Below are 15,459 nucleotides of genomic sequence, written 5' to 3' on the forward strand. Positions count from 1 at the left end.
AAAACAAAGAGTGCGTACCTTTTTCACACCAGAGGCCGCCCCAGTTCTTCTCACAGTTGCACTCCCAGGGCCGGTTGCAGGTGCCGTGAACGCAGCCGGGATAAACTTCACATTCATCGCAGAACTGGCCCTTCCAGCCGTACTTACACCTGTTTAAAAAAATTTAATAAATAAGACCCGGCTGCTTTTCCTGAAAAATCCCAAAAAAGATTTTTTTTACCTTACAAGAACCTGAGTTTGCCTCAAATCTTACTTTGAATTTCTACAATATTTACTTTTAACCTAAAAGCCCAAATTCTAAAAAAAAAAAAAAAAAAAAAAAAATACTGACATGGTGGTTAACAGTACAGCTTCACAAACTAAATGATAAACGTTTTACTCCAGTTGCGACATTTATTTTCATGTTTTTTTTTAGTTTGAATCACCAAAATAAGCCATTTTAAATGCCAGAAGAAGGAAATTTGGATTTTTATTATATTATGTTGAAAAACATTTCAAGTTAGTTAAATATAATAACCAGAGAAGTGCTGTCACAACTGACATGCTTTTATTTTGAAAGGAAAAAACCTGCAAACACCACTGAATTTCACCTGTTATCGTTTTAAGCAATAGATAATTCTGACGATTAATCAGATAAAGAAAATGGACATCCTATGATTTTTACATTCAACCACTTGAGTCTTTTTAACACAAAAAAGATGCAAATGTTTTAATATGAAAACATTTTATTGTCTAAAATGCAGCAACGCAACGTTCCTTTAGGTAAAACTTTCACTTGAGTTTTGGGTAAAACATATTTACAAAGACGTTTTCATCTTAAATATACTCTGCTTAACGATTAATCGATTACTACTATAATCAATTAATCAGATTAATCGTTTCAGCTATAATGTGAAATTATGGTTCTAATCATCAAATGAGAGAAAAAGAAAAATCTCTGAATTGATTTATGGGTTTTATAGAAGTTTGGTGGCATTTAAAGACGTCAATCCGATTAATCGTTGAATAAATCCTCAAACTGCATGATAAATGTGGCAAAAAGGGTCAACTCATTGGTAATGAATGCATCCTAGAACAAAGCCCTAATATAATTGATCTGGAGATGGACTCGTCCTGCTCCCATGGCCTGCTGCCAAGCAATCCCAGTGTATGTTGACATTCCAGGGCAGGAGAGGTTAAGTATACTTCCATGGGCTCCCGCGCTCAAGCAGGAGTCTGGTTTTGAAGGAGAGTGACGGCTTCGAGGGTGGTAAACTCGCTCAGGCAGTGAGTGGCTGGAGACAACTGTGTATATACACACAGAGTCGGTGTAGCGCAGCCACAGAGTCGTACGCTGCTATTCCAAAGCTGCGGTGTCGTCGGGACAGCTGCCTTGTCAATTGGCGGCTATTTTGAGCCCCCTGCAGACGGCACCGCTGCCTTTCTGAGAGACCAAGACTTTGGAAACCAGCCACTCTCCAGCACTGCAAAACTAAATCTTACCAAGTGAAATGAGGCTTCAAGTAAGACAAAACTAACTTATAAAGTAACTTTTCTGGAAGATATGAGCCTTATTTCAAAGTCACTAGAAACTAAAACCCTTGGTAAGATTTTGGGGTTTTGTTGCACATTTCTGGACAAGAAAGCAAAATAAATCCAGGGGTTTGTTACATAGACTTAAAAGTTTCACGATATTTTGTGGCATTATTCTGATAAGGATAAAAGCGACAATATTACTACTTTTTTAGATAACTGTATGGCTGTGATTAGTGTCTGTAGTAACTGTGACCCAATCACAAACGGGTTTGATTTGTACCACTAGGCTGCACACAGTAACTGAATTTAATCATGTTTTCAACTTTATTCACCATTGAATGGAGAAAACAGTAAAATAAAAATGTTATTTTTGGTTGTTTTTAAGTATTAGTTGGAATTCACCATGATAACTCAAAATGATGCAAGTTTTCAAATCCAACCTGAAAATATTGTTAAACTGCTCAGAAATGCAAAATTTAGCTGTATGACTGTATGTACACAGTGATTAGAAAGCAGTTTATACATTCTGTTTTATTTTATTATTGCATTTTGTAACTTGTCAAAAGACTGCAGATGCAAAGTAGCTTATGTTATAATCTGGTAAGGTGATATTTATGCATCTTGCTCCTATGCAAATACAAAATTCTTATAAGATCATCATGATAAAAGATAAAATGGTCCCCAGTAGGCAGAGCTGGGTTGCAAAATAAAATGGATTCCAACCCACAACATCTGAATCTTTGTGAAAAAGAAAAATGTTGTGCAGATCCAAGGTGATTTTCAGGACGAGCCTCTTAAATGTGTCGGAACAGGCCCAAAGCGGCGCGGTCTGAATGGAGCAAAGTAAAAGCCGACACACACCAGCTTTTGTGCAGCAGCTTTTAGGTGTGACGTACACGGGCGAATATAGAACAAAAAAAGAGGTGGTAAATGATTTAATGCCAGCTTTTTGTGCCCTGGGGAATCATTAAATTCATGCTCCTGCAGGACGAACTTTTTACTGCCGCTCCCCTATTCAAGTCGCTCTTCCTGTTGACGGTTTACATGAATCAGTCGCAGTTCACCAACCGGAATGAGGCGGACGTGTAAAAACGAGAAGCAGGTTCCAACACTGGGTTATACGGAAGACTATTAGTGCCACTGGAATAAATAAAAAAATTGAATATTGATCTGAAGATTAAAGTCAGAATTTGCAGCAAAACTGTCACTAATTGGAGAAACGACATGGAAAAGAAAAAAATTGTCAAAATTCTGGGGAAAAAAAGCCAAAATTTCAAGTCTGCATTCAAAGTCAGAATACTGATATAAAATAAAATAATTTTGAGGAAAAACTCCAGTCAAAATTCAGTTTTAAAAAACAAAATAAATCAAAATTCTGAGAAAAGTTCTGGAAAAAAAAAATCCAGTAAAAATCGGAGGTAAAAAAAACATCAAAATTGATTACAAAAAATCCCAATTAAAATTCTGAGAAAATAAGTCAAATATCTTAAAAGAAAAACAATTAAGTTTTGAGAAACAGTCAAAACTCTGATAAAGTCAAAATTTGGCCCAGGAGTTTTTTTTTTAAGTCGTGGAGAGCGTCGTCACATCCGGCAGGTGGACAGAAGGGTTTCCACAGATGACAACGGGATGTGCAGGCATCCTGGAAACAAGGCACCAGCAGGAACGGTCACTGTATTTAACCGTCATTTCCACTTTAGGGGAATGTAAATGACACAGCGGGTATCATTTCCTCCGCTGCCCCTTGCCCTTCAAGGAGGACTGCAATGCGGACAGGGGGGAAACCGGGGTCTGACGATTCCCGGCACGGTTTACGGCGCAGCGTCTTTCTGCGGTCCAAGGTGCAGAGAGCCGATGAGGCGCTTGGTATTCTGAGGAGGATCTCGAGCTGCTAAAAATACCAGGAGGCCGGAGCGGCTTCGGCCTCGCCTTCAGAAGAGATCAGGGAGATGCCCACAAGGGAAGGAGAGGCTGGAAACAACAAGCCTCACCAGGCTGATGCTGCTTCTGTTCAGGATGTCAGATCTACACTTTTCTCATCGTCTGCAAGATTTTTGTGGTTTCAAAATGCTGCAGGATTCCCCTTTAAACATAAAACTGTCTCAAAGTGGCAACAATCTGATACCAAAACACCAGAAATACATTATTCATGATTACATCTGCCACCAGGAGCTCAAAAGTAAAAAACGTTTCTTACTCGCATTTGCCTGGAGCAGAGCAGTTGCCGTTTACCGGGTCGCAGCCTTGTCTGCAGATCGCTGGAGAAAAACGAGGAAAACGTTAAATTCTCACATTGAAAAATGTCACAAATGGACGGTGAAGGTGGGAAAAGCATAATTTCACCGAATGCAAAGACACGGTTACTAACGGCGCTCTGAAACGAGGGACAACTTTACGACCTGCATGTAAAACTCTACCCAGCTTTTAAAAACAGCTCCACCCATTTCACCAGCGTCTTTTCACACCTTTCAAGGTTAGCTGAATGATTTACAGAGGACCCCCAGTCTTCACTGTCAGGCCCACTGCAGTTAAAATAAAAATAATCCACTCAAATTCTGAGTCTCATCGGGAAAAAATTAATTCTAAGAAAACTTACATTTTGAGTTTAATCTCTAAACATATACATGTTTTTAAGCTTCAAAAGTTAAATTTGCTACAAAAGTCATTTTGGATTTCAGAAATTTTCTAGAAAAACAAAATTGGAAATTTCACTTTCAAAAGTTGCCCATTTTTAAAAGTGGAACGTATTTGACTTGTGAAATTTTGAAATTTGAGTTTCAGAAAAAGTCTGAAATTTCCAAGTTTTTTTCCAGAAAATTTCTGAAATTAATTTAAACTTTTCTAGAAAATTTTAAACTGACTAAAAACATGTTAGTTTTTTCTTTAATGTTTGACTTAAGGTACTCGGGAATTTTGACTTTTGGAGCTCAAATTTTCTAGAAAAAAATTACATTTCTGAAATTAATCTAAAACACTTTAGTTTTTTTCTTGAAATTTTTCATCTTTTGGAACTCAAATTTTTAGACCAATTTAAGAAATGTCCTTGTATTTTCTAGAAAATCAGAGTTTTTTTTCTTGAACTATTTTGACTTCTGGAACTCAAGAAAAAGGACATTTCTGAGATAAATCCCAAATTTTTGGTGGAAATCTGCTCCTTTTTCTTTCCATCAAAAATGGCCCTAGTATGCCATCAAGCTCCACTCTGGAGATTCACACAACCATGGTTTTATAACTCATACTGAACCACCAATGATCTATAGAAAAGGTTGGACCAGCAGTCGGTTCCACAGCTATAATCTAGTTGGTAAAGTGTTTTCTGAGCTGACCTGTCTTGCACTCTTTGCCCATCCAGCCGTCCAGACAAACCCGATTTCCTGAAGCGTCGCAGCGATAGTGTCCGAAGTAGTCATCCCGAGGATTGCACAGCTCGTTGCACTTGTTCCCGTAGTAGTTCTCATCGCAGCGCACCCGGATGCGGTAGACGAGGCGAGCCACCGGCCCGTCATGGCGGTTGGTCTGCCAGGGATCGCCGGGGTTGATCATGCCGGTGTGAAAGCCGCGCTCGATCAGCAGCTCCTCACCGTCTGAAACGAACATGAAACCATGTCCAGTCGATGTAGTTTGCATAAAAGTTTGAGGAAAAAAAATTAACCCTAAACCCGATTTGGGAAACAAAAGCTGATCAAATGAGCCATCAACCCAGGACTGATGGGATGGATCAGGTCCCTCAGTGAATGGTTCTGCTCCAGGGCTACACGCCCGGAAAATCTTCAAACGATGTCGCCTAATTAGATGTTCAGCACCTGAATGGACTCACTTTGCCTTAGAGGTGCAGCAGCTCTACTGATTGAACTCCACACCCCGTCTTTAAGGCCAAATTCAGCCACTTCCAACTTTGATCTTAAGTGACAGTCTAAATGCAAGGTAGTAAATGAAAGGCAAACTGCACCTTATTGCCCCTCCGTTTCCCAAAGGAAAAAAACAACACATGAAAGAAAATAAGTAGTAAGAACCATTTCAAGTTAAGTTTGGGGTTAAAAAACCAACAAGTCTTGATTGTTGCATGTTGTCCTTCCAAAATGCCTTGAAAGCCAATGAAATATTTGCTGAAGGCAATGAAATTATTTAAAATAGTGATGTGAAAACTGCTTTATGATGAAAACTAAGTTATAAACAAGTTGATCCAAACGGTTTTCATTTGAGAAAATACTTTGATATCAGATAGAGGGAGTAGGTCCGTCACAATCACATGATAAATTACAATGGGCTCAAAATTTCCCTTCTGATTATTAATATTTTTATTTTTACAGACTTCATAATCCACTTTAGCTGAAGAACGGTTTTTAATTTTGTTTTATCAATTTTGAAGACAAAAAATCTTACCACATCCAGTTTCTAGTGTAAATATCTTAGCATTTATAAAAGACAAAACTAACTTATAGATAACTTAAGAAATCTGACTTGTTTTAAGTCAATAATTCCATAAACTGGTGAAAAAGTTCCTGTTCCATTGTCAGATTATTTCACTAATGACATTTTCCCCATGTTTGTAGGAAATAATCTGCCAGTGGGTTGCTAGGTAACGGACGGGGCGTGGCTGGCGTTGCTAGGTAACGGACGGGGCGTGGCTGGCGTTGCTAGGTAACGGCGCCAGTGGAACTAGAACTTTTTCCATCAATATTAAGGAAGACTTGACTTGAAACAAGCTCCTAAATCTTTCTGAAAAGTTACTTGTAAGTTAGTTTTTTCTTAATTCAAGCGAACAAAGAAATGAAACCAAAAATACTTGTGTTTCTTGCAGTGCTGATGATGTATATCTTGAAAATGGTCACAAAAACAACTCTTATCGTTTATCACAATAATTACAGTGACAATTTATTGCCCATCAAAATTTGTCAAGACAGCCCTAAGAAAATGTGAAAATTACCAGTTGATCAAGTAACCAACTGAAAACCATTTCATTTATCCATCATTTGAGCGTTTTAGGCCTCCATACTCATGTTCATCTTTGTCAGCTTACAACGTTCTGAGAAACCCAGCATCAGGAAAACAATCTGATTTATCAAAGCGAGCTCAAAGCAGACAAACAATCGCTGTGGAGCGGGGACCGTGATTTCTTTTTCTCCACAGTGTTGGACTCGTTGGAAACAGGAACACACACACATGCCTGCACCTTCCTCTGCTGGGGACTTACACAATGTCAGACAGAATTAAGCAACAACAACAACAGAAATAACCCTCGCCAGTTGCCAGATAGAGAACAATGGGCTCTGGGCCCAAGCCGGTCTCTGCAACCAAGTGTCTAAACAGTGGGCCAGTTCGCCCAGTCCGCTCCACTTCCTGTTCGATAAACACAAGGAAAACAGCCAGCTGCCTTTCCTGAGGACGCGGTGGGATGGGGGGGTGTAGAGGCAGACGGGAGGATGTGACGGTGGAGGAGAGGAATCCACTGATGGACCCACACATCGGTTCTCATGTAGAACCAGACCGGCGTGCTGAGTCATGGCCGACGTGTTCAGCTTCATGTCTATTAGACTTGTAGAGTCATGCCGTCAATACTGAACGTTTAGTGAGTCTGCATACAAGGTGATGTATGCACAACACACAGCGTCTGGATGACCAGTGAGTCTGGCAATGAGGAAGAGGAAAGTCTTGGGATATAAAAAAAAAAAAAAACCTCAAAGGGAGACACACCCTTAATCAGTTTATAGGATAATATAATAGTGATGCTAGTTGGTCGGTTGAAAACTAACCAATTTCTCTTATATAATAACAATATAATGAGACTAAAGATCTGTTTTTATGTTGCACCTCAGGACTTCGTTCTTTGACATGTTCACCCTTTGACCTTAACCTGACCTTTTAAAACAAATATGGGTCCAAACAATGCAAAGGAAAAAATACAAATTGAAATTAAAAATTGAGCTGTATGCTCCATTAACCTCCACAGAAGGCGTGATCTACCCAACTACAAAATGCAGAACCTCTCAGAAAAATGTGCAGCTCTGCTGAAAGCAAGTCTCGACAAATATCCAGATCCCACTCAGCCAAACTGTAGATTCACTTTCAGAAACTTCAAGCAACTTCAGGAGAAAAAGGGAAAATTTAAACTTCTATTTTTCTTCCGAAACGTATTTAGAAGACTACGGCAACATAACGCTGCCAATAAAGAACAAGGTTCATTTCTCCAATATTTTCTTTATTTTTTATAAAATTAAAAAACAGCTGGATCGAAAATAAAAAAAAAAATCAAACTGCTTTATCTATTCAACAGTTTCAGCTTAGTGTCAAGATGAACAGAAAACTCAACACAGGTTTAGCTGCTCAACGAAGCAAGAAAAGTTGGTGGAATCAACTCCCTCTCTCGCTCTTTGGTTACCTAGCAACCACAAGCAGTTACAAGTTCCGCCAAACTTCGGTTACCTAGCAACAACTTGTTGAGTAACTTCCACCACTCTGCCTAATAAACTGCCTAAATATTTAAAAGAGTATAGGAGTGAAATTGTGGACGAAACAGGAAAGTTTGGCAGCATTTCAGATATATAAAAAAATACATTAATAGTTAATATTGACAATTATTGATCAACTGATATGAAATACTTTTACCGCAATACATTTTTCAGCCCTAATCATTACAAATACTGCTGTAAAGTGCCTTAATAAATTAGCCATACCCCATTACCTTCTAAAGACCAGAAATTCACTTTTTTGTTTCACAGTTTAGGTAGAAACTCTTAAATTGCCAATCATACCAAACCGCAACTGTTAACCCATCAGCTGAGACGTATGTATGATGGTGGCAGTAAATTTACCAATACCTTTATTGGTCCTGATATTGAAAATAATTCTAGATCACATATTAGAGATTGAGGATTAAGACAAAAAAATATGAGTTTAATCAGTTCAACCAATTTTTTCCAAATATTTTCTGGGATAGCCAGAGTCCGTTTTTGACACTAAACATATAATACCAACATTAAAAAAAAAAAAAGTAACTGATTAACATCAAGTGACATCCTGATTTAAAACGCTTTAAACACTCGGACCAGAAACATCCATCTACGTTCTTTACGGCGACTTGGCTCAGGCTGGAAGGAAACCGACTGGAATGTTTCGAGCAACAATTAGGCCTCCGATCCATTAGAGCCGCAAATTTACTCAACTAATGCAGCAACAAAAGACGACGCACGGCTAATCAAAGAGTGGTGATGTCAAAATCTATTTATTCTCCATTGTCTCCGTCCACAGGCGGAAGTCTGTTTGATGAGGGCGCCAAAACAGGATGCAAAAACCTCAAATAAACACAAGATGATCAGAAACCGTCGTTAATCAACACGTAGAAGAATCTGACTAATTATTGGTATCTTTGCAGATCAAAGCCGCATTCAGACATGCGGATATTACAGCTGATGATTGCTCCACCTCAAGACAGGGATTCTGCACAGATGTGGAATAAAATGTTTAAAGAAGTCCACCAGGCGGACATACTCAAAGAAAAAAAAAAACAGGATATAGCTGGTCAAAGCTGACCATCAGAGCCAACATACCGACAGTCAAGGTTTGCACTGTGAAATATTTTAGCGTAAACTCCAACCTGAAGAAAAACTATTCTGGAATTTTCTGCCAACACAAACATTCACATTCACCAAACCATTGAAAATACATTAAAATCCTGGAACTAAATTTACCATTTTTCTTCTAATTGAACAAACTTCTGCGTCTTTTCATTTGGTCTTTCCAATTAGTTCAAGAAATTTTCAAAAATTTTTTCCAAGTTTCTAATTTTGACCAGAGCTGAAATGATTAATCAGATTAATCATGATTATTCAAATAATCGTCAACTAATTTAGTTATTTTTTAAGTACAAAAACCCCCCAAAAAATAATCTGCAGTAGGACAAAACTGTACAAAAAAATATGTATATACATTTTACATTTTAGATAAATCACTTTTGTCTGTAAATGTGATAAAGAAAAAATTCCCGAAGTAATATTCTGTTAGCTTTACCCAGATCAAATTTACTAAAACTAATGCAGTTTTATTGCATTTCTGGCAATAAAATGTTTATTTTGTCTTATTTAAAGAAATAAACTTATTCATTTCTTTTCATGCATTTCTAATATTGTGTATAAAAAAGTCAGGTAGTTAAGTGAAAAATCTGTATAATGTGGCTTTTTTTTAAATCCGATTAATTGACAAATCAACCAATTACTAAAATAATAGTTTGTTGCAGCCGTAATTTTGACATGGCCTCCCTTTAATTAAATGTACTGGTTTCTCAAATCAATAAAAATCCATTTTTATTTTGATATCAGTCACACGTTTGCTGGGAAAATGGTACATATTCGATTATCAAAATGAGGCTGTGCAAAAAGTCTTTAAAAAAATCAACTGAACTGAAGAACTGAAGGGATAGAATAATGAAATTACAATTCAATATATCTGATACAAGTGCGTTTCTGCATCATTTAGTGAAGCAATGATATTAATATGAAATAAAAACAACAATGTTTCCACATTATGTAGCTTAATAGCAATTCAGAAGCAGAAATCATCTTTATTTATTGGGAATTATTTATTCAACTTCACATTTTGGAATGAAATAACTAAATTGTGTTCAATAGTTTTTATACAAGCCTCAAATCTTTACTTCAAATGTCTCTGATGTCGTTAGAAAGTATTAATATTTTGTTTCAAACGATTACTTTACAGTTACTACCGCTGTAATAAATAAAAACGCCTAGAAAAGACTGAAGGAAAACGGATTAAAAATGAATAACTTATAAAGTATGAACTTACTGCTGCGCGTGTCGTTGTCCCAGTCCCAGGCTTCAACAATCAACGTAAAAGTTCGCTGCAGAAAAGAAAAAAAAAAGAAAAAGAGTGAGCGGCACAATGAGAATTACATTTAGAAAACAGACTTTACTCTTCATACGTCTCAAAACAATAATTTACTCCAGAGGCATCATTTCAGTACAAAAATATATTTTACAAATCATGTTTTTTGTTCCAGAAAAATACGGAGCACAAGTCTAAACACAAAACTTTGGATTTATTGCAAAGGAAACATCAGCAAAAAGCAGCGGAGCATCATTTCAGTCACTTAATTCTTGAACAAGCGTCAGACACGCATTCGAACAGATGATGCAAAAATCAATTTTATTGCCACTACAGAGTCTGGTATTCAACTTGGCTTGACTACAGAGTACCGCTAGAGTTACAGCCCCAATGAAACCCAATGATTCAGAAATAAGAGAACATGCTACAGTAGGTCCAACAGTCAGCAGCCAAGAGCAGCAACTGGAGAAGAGCGAAGAGCATCAACCATCAACTCCATCAAACTTTCCTCCAGCTCTGCATGGAGCGTAAAAATATCAGCACTTTTCAGCTCAGGAGGGAAACTTGCAGGTTGTTATCAGAATGAGCTTTGAACCTGTTAACGGGTTGAGATTTTAAATGGTTTTATAAATGACAAGCTGTAACTGGAGTCATTACAAGGAGTTTAAATAAAACTACAAGGAAAGGTGGTTAATAAAAGAAAGTCAATGTGGTTTTGTGACTGAACTAAATAAGCTGGAGATCTCAACTTTTATTCTAGATGGAAGTAAATGCTGATAAAATTTTCTTTAGGATGTGAAAATAAAAACTTTGTTCATTTTTATCAGTTCCAGCAGTTTTAAACTCTTTGACTGCAGAATACAGAGGCACAAATTTAAGTTCAAAGATACTTTATTGATCCCAAAGGGAATTTGTTTTGTATCGATTCAGATTCTTAAACACCATAAATAAAAGGAGTTTTAACACTTTTGTTGTGTTTCAGCTTCTACAAATTCCCACTTTGACACAAAACGGACAAATAAGCAAAATGTGGATAATTGGTGTTTTTTTTTTTTAATGATTTTTTTAAAAATATTTTGTAGCTGCAAATGGGGACAAGTTTAGGAGAATAATTATTTTACCTTTACTCTAGTTTGCTTGAATGGCATGTTCTCTAATCTTTCCTATTTTGAAGAAAACTAAACCTTTTGCTGCATAGGAAAAAAGGAGAATTATGGGTTACCATGCTCTCTGATTAATATAAAAACTGAAGCTTGTGACAATAACCAGTAAATCAATCAAATTAAAACAAGCTCAATAATTTCCATTAGTATGATTCATTTCTTTTTTCCTCTTTCAACCAAAAACTGAATGACAGAAAGTCTTCAGTTTTTGCTTTGCTCTTTTTCTGAAGGACAATTTTGTTTACAGACTTTATAATTCATTTTATTTGTCATTTCTAATTTATTTATTTTGCATATCTAAGATGTCTTCCTTTTCCAGTCTTAAATGTTCGTTAAAATGTAACTTTTTTTTCTTTTTTATACCATTATATTACCAGAAAAGGCTCTCAAGACGATCTTACGGTTTATCGCAATAACTTCTGGGACAATTAATCATCCAGACTTTAGTAAAAAACAGTTTAAAGTAAACCGTTTGCCCATTTGATAGTTGTACTCAAGTCAAAAAGCAGGGTTGTTTTAAACATATTTTAATAAAAGTTGTTATAAAAAATTTAGATTTTTTTAAGTAGTAAGGAACTAAAAGTGGGGGTGCTGCAATTCCAGAGCAAGCCCCCCCGCCACTGAAAATGGTTAATCTGGATAAAAACCACAATAATGACCTGAAGCTGGGGTCAGGGTAGATTACTGCCAAACACTGAGCTTCCTTTAGGAAGTACAAAAAACATAAAAATATTTCACATCATTTTTCTGATGCAAATGAGCTTCAGTTTCTTCCTGATGAATATTAAAATCAATTTCCCTTTGTCCCCTGCAGGTCTGATTGCCAATAAAGTGACTCTGCCTGCATGATGATGTGCACTGCATGGACCGGCTTTGCCCTTGGTTGTCAGATGGGGAGTTAAATCACCGGTAAGTGGATTATCACGTTTCACACCAAGTTATGCTTTACACTTGAAGCGTGTTGATGAACATTGTTTGCTTGCTTATCAAATTTACACTCAAAAACTTCAACAATTTTGAACAGAAGCAAAACTATTTGGATAAATCAAGCCTATCAATACCAAATCATTTTTCATCATCTGCACAGTTCATTGGTGTGGCCTAAAAACATGATTGGAAATGATAGAATGATTAAATTTTTAATATATTTTTTTATATTTTAGCCCATAAAGAATGTAAAACTGTTTGCATTTTGGACAATCACAGGACAGACTTGTTTGAGTAAATGTAAATAGATGTACACACACAAACCAGCATCACTGCTAGGCAACCAGCTGACCTAAATAGCAGTCATTACATCACTCCCAGTGACAGTCGTAGTACCCATAGTGTGACTGCTGTGACCTCCAGTGTAATGTCACCGACGGGATATTGGAGCGGGGCGGGGGTTGGTTGAGGGGAGGAAAAAATGGATTTGCAAATGCATGAATCAAGAAAGCAGCGAGGGAAAGATGGCAAAGTGTGTGTTTGTAAGTCTGTTGTTGATCTGGGGGACCTGCAAGCTGGTAGCTGCTGGGCTGTAGGATTAAGCAGGCTTGTCTGGCTGTGGGTTGTGGCAGGAGGAAGGGGAGGGGAGTGTTTTTGTGGAAGACCACGGCTGATGAGAGAGTAGCTGGGAAGATGCAAGACCCCAAATCAACAGGTAAGAAGTAGAAACTACCAAAGTGTAAACCAAAGAGTGAGACAAACTTCAGGTAATGTCTCGGTAAACCATCAATCCAACTGCAGGCGTGCAGCAGATGCAGCTCCGGCAATGGATTATGTGACATAAACGTGCATCATCCCACGACACGTAGCTCGGCTTCTGACCTTTCCACCCATCCCCCCCGCCACAAAAGGAAAGGCAGGTTGCTCCGGTCTGAGCACGTGGGTTGGTGTGTGGGTGTGTATGCCAATGCATAGAAAAGGAAGTGATTGGCAATCATTGGCTGAAACTTCATAAATCTATATAAAAACTACTTATAGGCTTCACAAAGATCTAGAGTTGCTTGCATGCCTACATGCTGTAAATGATTCAAGTCAGAGGAGCAAAGCCATGGACTAGACTGGTTTCCCACAGACCATCCCAGTCTGTGATTAGCTGGATTAAGTGACAGCTGCCCAAATGGTCGGAACAAGATAGATGGATGGGCAGGGGGATAAAGGGGAGGGTTGGGGGAGGGAACGGGAAAAGGCTACCAAACAAAGACCCTTGTCCCAACACCGTAACTCACCCCCATTCCAATCAAAACCATTGTCCATGAAGAGATGCAGTCAGCACGAGGACAATTAGTGTCAGCATGTGTGCTGCCGAGCCTGAGCAGGACAGTTGCAGGACGGCCGCCAGGGTTTCCTCCATCAAGTCCTCACAGCAAATCCAAATGGGATGCACTTCAGAAAAAACAAACGTGATCTCAATCTGCCCGACTTCAAGTCTTTCATCAAGGTAGAAATATTTGATATCAGCCTGTCAAGGCAAAGAACACACTTTAGGTCAAAGCACCAAAATCCTACTTGTTCCCCTGATGGATTAGAGGATTTAGGCAGAGGAATCCTAGTTTTGGAAAATTGGGACATGGCAGAAAAACATGGAGCATCTTCGCTTAATGCAACGAGATAAAACCCGTCTTCAAGAAGGTATCCAACTCTTAACAATGAGCGGGGTGAAGACGTGATTGTGCTGCCTGGGGAGAGCCACAGGTGTAGGTTCCCACGGCAGATGAAGGGGAGGACGGATGAGTGGAAGGTAGTCGTTGAAATATAAAAAGGGACAGGAGGGACAGAGGGAGAGATGGCAGTGGGAAGTGGAAGCTGGGGCAGGTTGGGGTCACTAAGCATGGGATCTGCACGCTTCGTTCTGAAAAGAGGGGTCAGCCCTCTGCATGTGGGGTGACGTGCATGTTTGCATTCGAAGAATACTAAGAATGTGAGATCCGGGTCTGGTGTGTAATCCCAGGCCTGATCCCAGTCTGCCCACAATTCAGCACCATCGGAGTCTGGCGTTGTAGATTGAAGCTTTGATTGACTCGTCGTCTCTCGGGGGAAGGCTGGGATCACAAATGATGATTGAACTCGAGTCTTTCACATGTGTTGGTTCTTTTTGACGCCTCCAACAGACACAATTCGTATCGAAGGAAAACACCCTGTGACCTTCGTATATCTCCGTTTCCCATGTCACAGAGAGGTGACCTGATCATCCACCGCCGTCTTCCCAGCTGATTTATTGCCTTCTGATGGGACACCGGGTCAAACGCGATTCATCCCGTGGCCTATAATAGCTGTGAGTGTAATCTTCATTAATCTGTGATCTCAATCCCATCTTTTGGGTTTGCAATGGCTGCATCCCAGCTTGTGCAAACTGTATCACTCAAACAGCCTCTGATGTTTTCAGTATCACCTTAAGGGAGCATTCACACCAATCCCGATCAGTCCGATTTCATCAAACTCCAGGCTGTTTGTCTGAAAATCCGGTCTGTTTGGAGAGGTGAGAACGAATTCTGATGGGAATTAATGAGAATTTATCAATTTTCTTATCGATTCTCACCAAGTTGGGAAATAAAATCTTTCAAAACCATGTCGAATTCAATTCAAACCAAGTTAAAACTTGCTTAAACAATAAGAATCTGTCAAATGAGCATCTTAACATGAAATGCAACTTTCTGCAGGACAGTTTTGGTCCTTTTTATATAATAAACAAGCCTCGTCAGAAAATATTTTAATTTATTGAATCCGACCATAAATGTTAATATAAGATGGAGATTATTCATTTGTATGGCACCAACATTAACCAGGATCTAGGAGCTTAACGATTCCAAGTAATTAAATTACTGCAAACCGGTTCTTGATTCCCATCCCTAATGGAGCAAAAAAATAATAACTCTGGTCCGCCTAAAAACTCGAGGTCTCGGTTTTGTTCAAGTGAACTCTTGAGTAGACTGGAGATCGCTCCAAAGCATGAACCGGA

At 38.5% G+C, this 15,459-nt stretch overlaps 1 protein-coding gene across 4 annotated transcripts in view; it reads right to left on the reverse strand.

The window, feature by feature from the left end:
• Positions 1–15,459, reverse strand: part of jag2b (jagged canonical Notch ligand 2b) — a 58,964-nt gene that overhangs the window by 28,622 nt on the left and 14,883 nt on the right. For all 4 annotated transcript variants that reach the window (XM_015051278.1, XM_015051280.1, XM_015051277.1 and 1 more), the window contains exons 3-6: positions 10,315–10,369; positions 4,842–5,099; positions 3,713–3,773; positions 19–149 (exon numbers count right to left, since the gene is read on the reverse strand). In XM_015051278.1, coding sequence (XP_014906764.1) covers positions 19–149; positions 3,713–3,773; positions 4,842–5,099; positions 10,315–10,369 — 505 coding nt within the window. The remainder of the gene's footprint in view (positions 1–18; positions 150–3,712; positions 3,774–4,841; positions 5,100–10,314; positions 10,370–15,459) is intronic.

Source organism: Poecilia latipinna, unplaced genomic scaffold (assembly GCF_001443285.1).
Source record: "Poecilia latipinna isolate Pla-1442-1.1 unplaced genomic scaffold, P_latipinna-1.0 Scaffold1038, whole genome shotgun sequence".
NCBI classification, from domain to species: domain Eukaryota; kingdom Metazoa; phylum Chordata; class Actinopteri; order Cyprinodontiformes; family Poeciliidae; genus Poecilia; species Poecilia latipinna.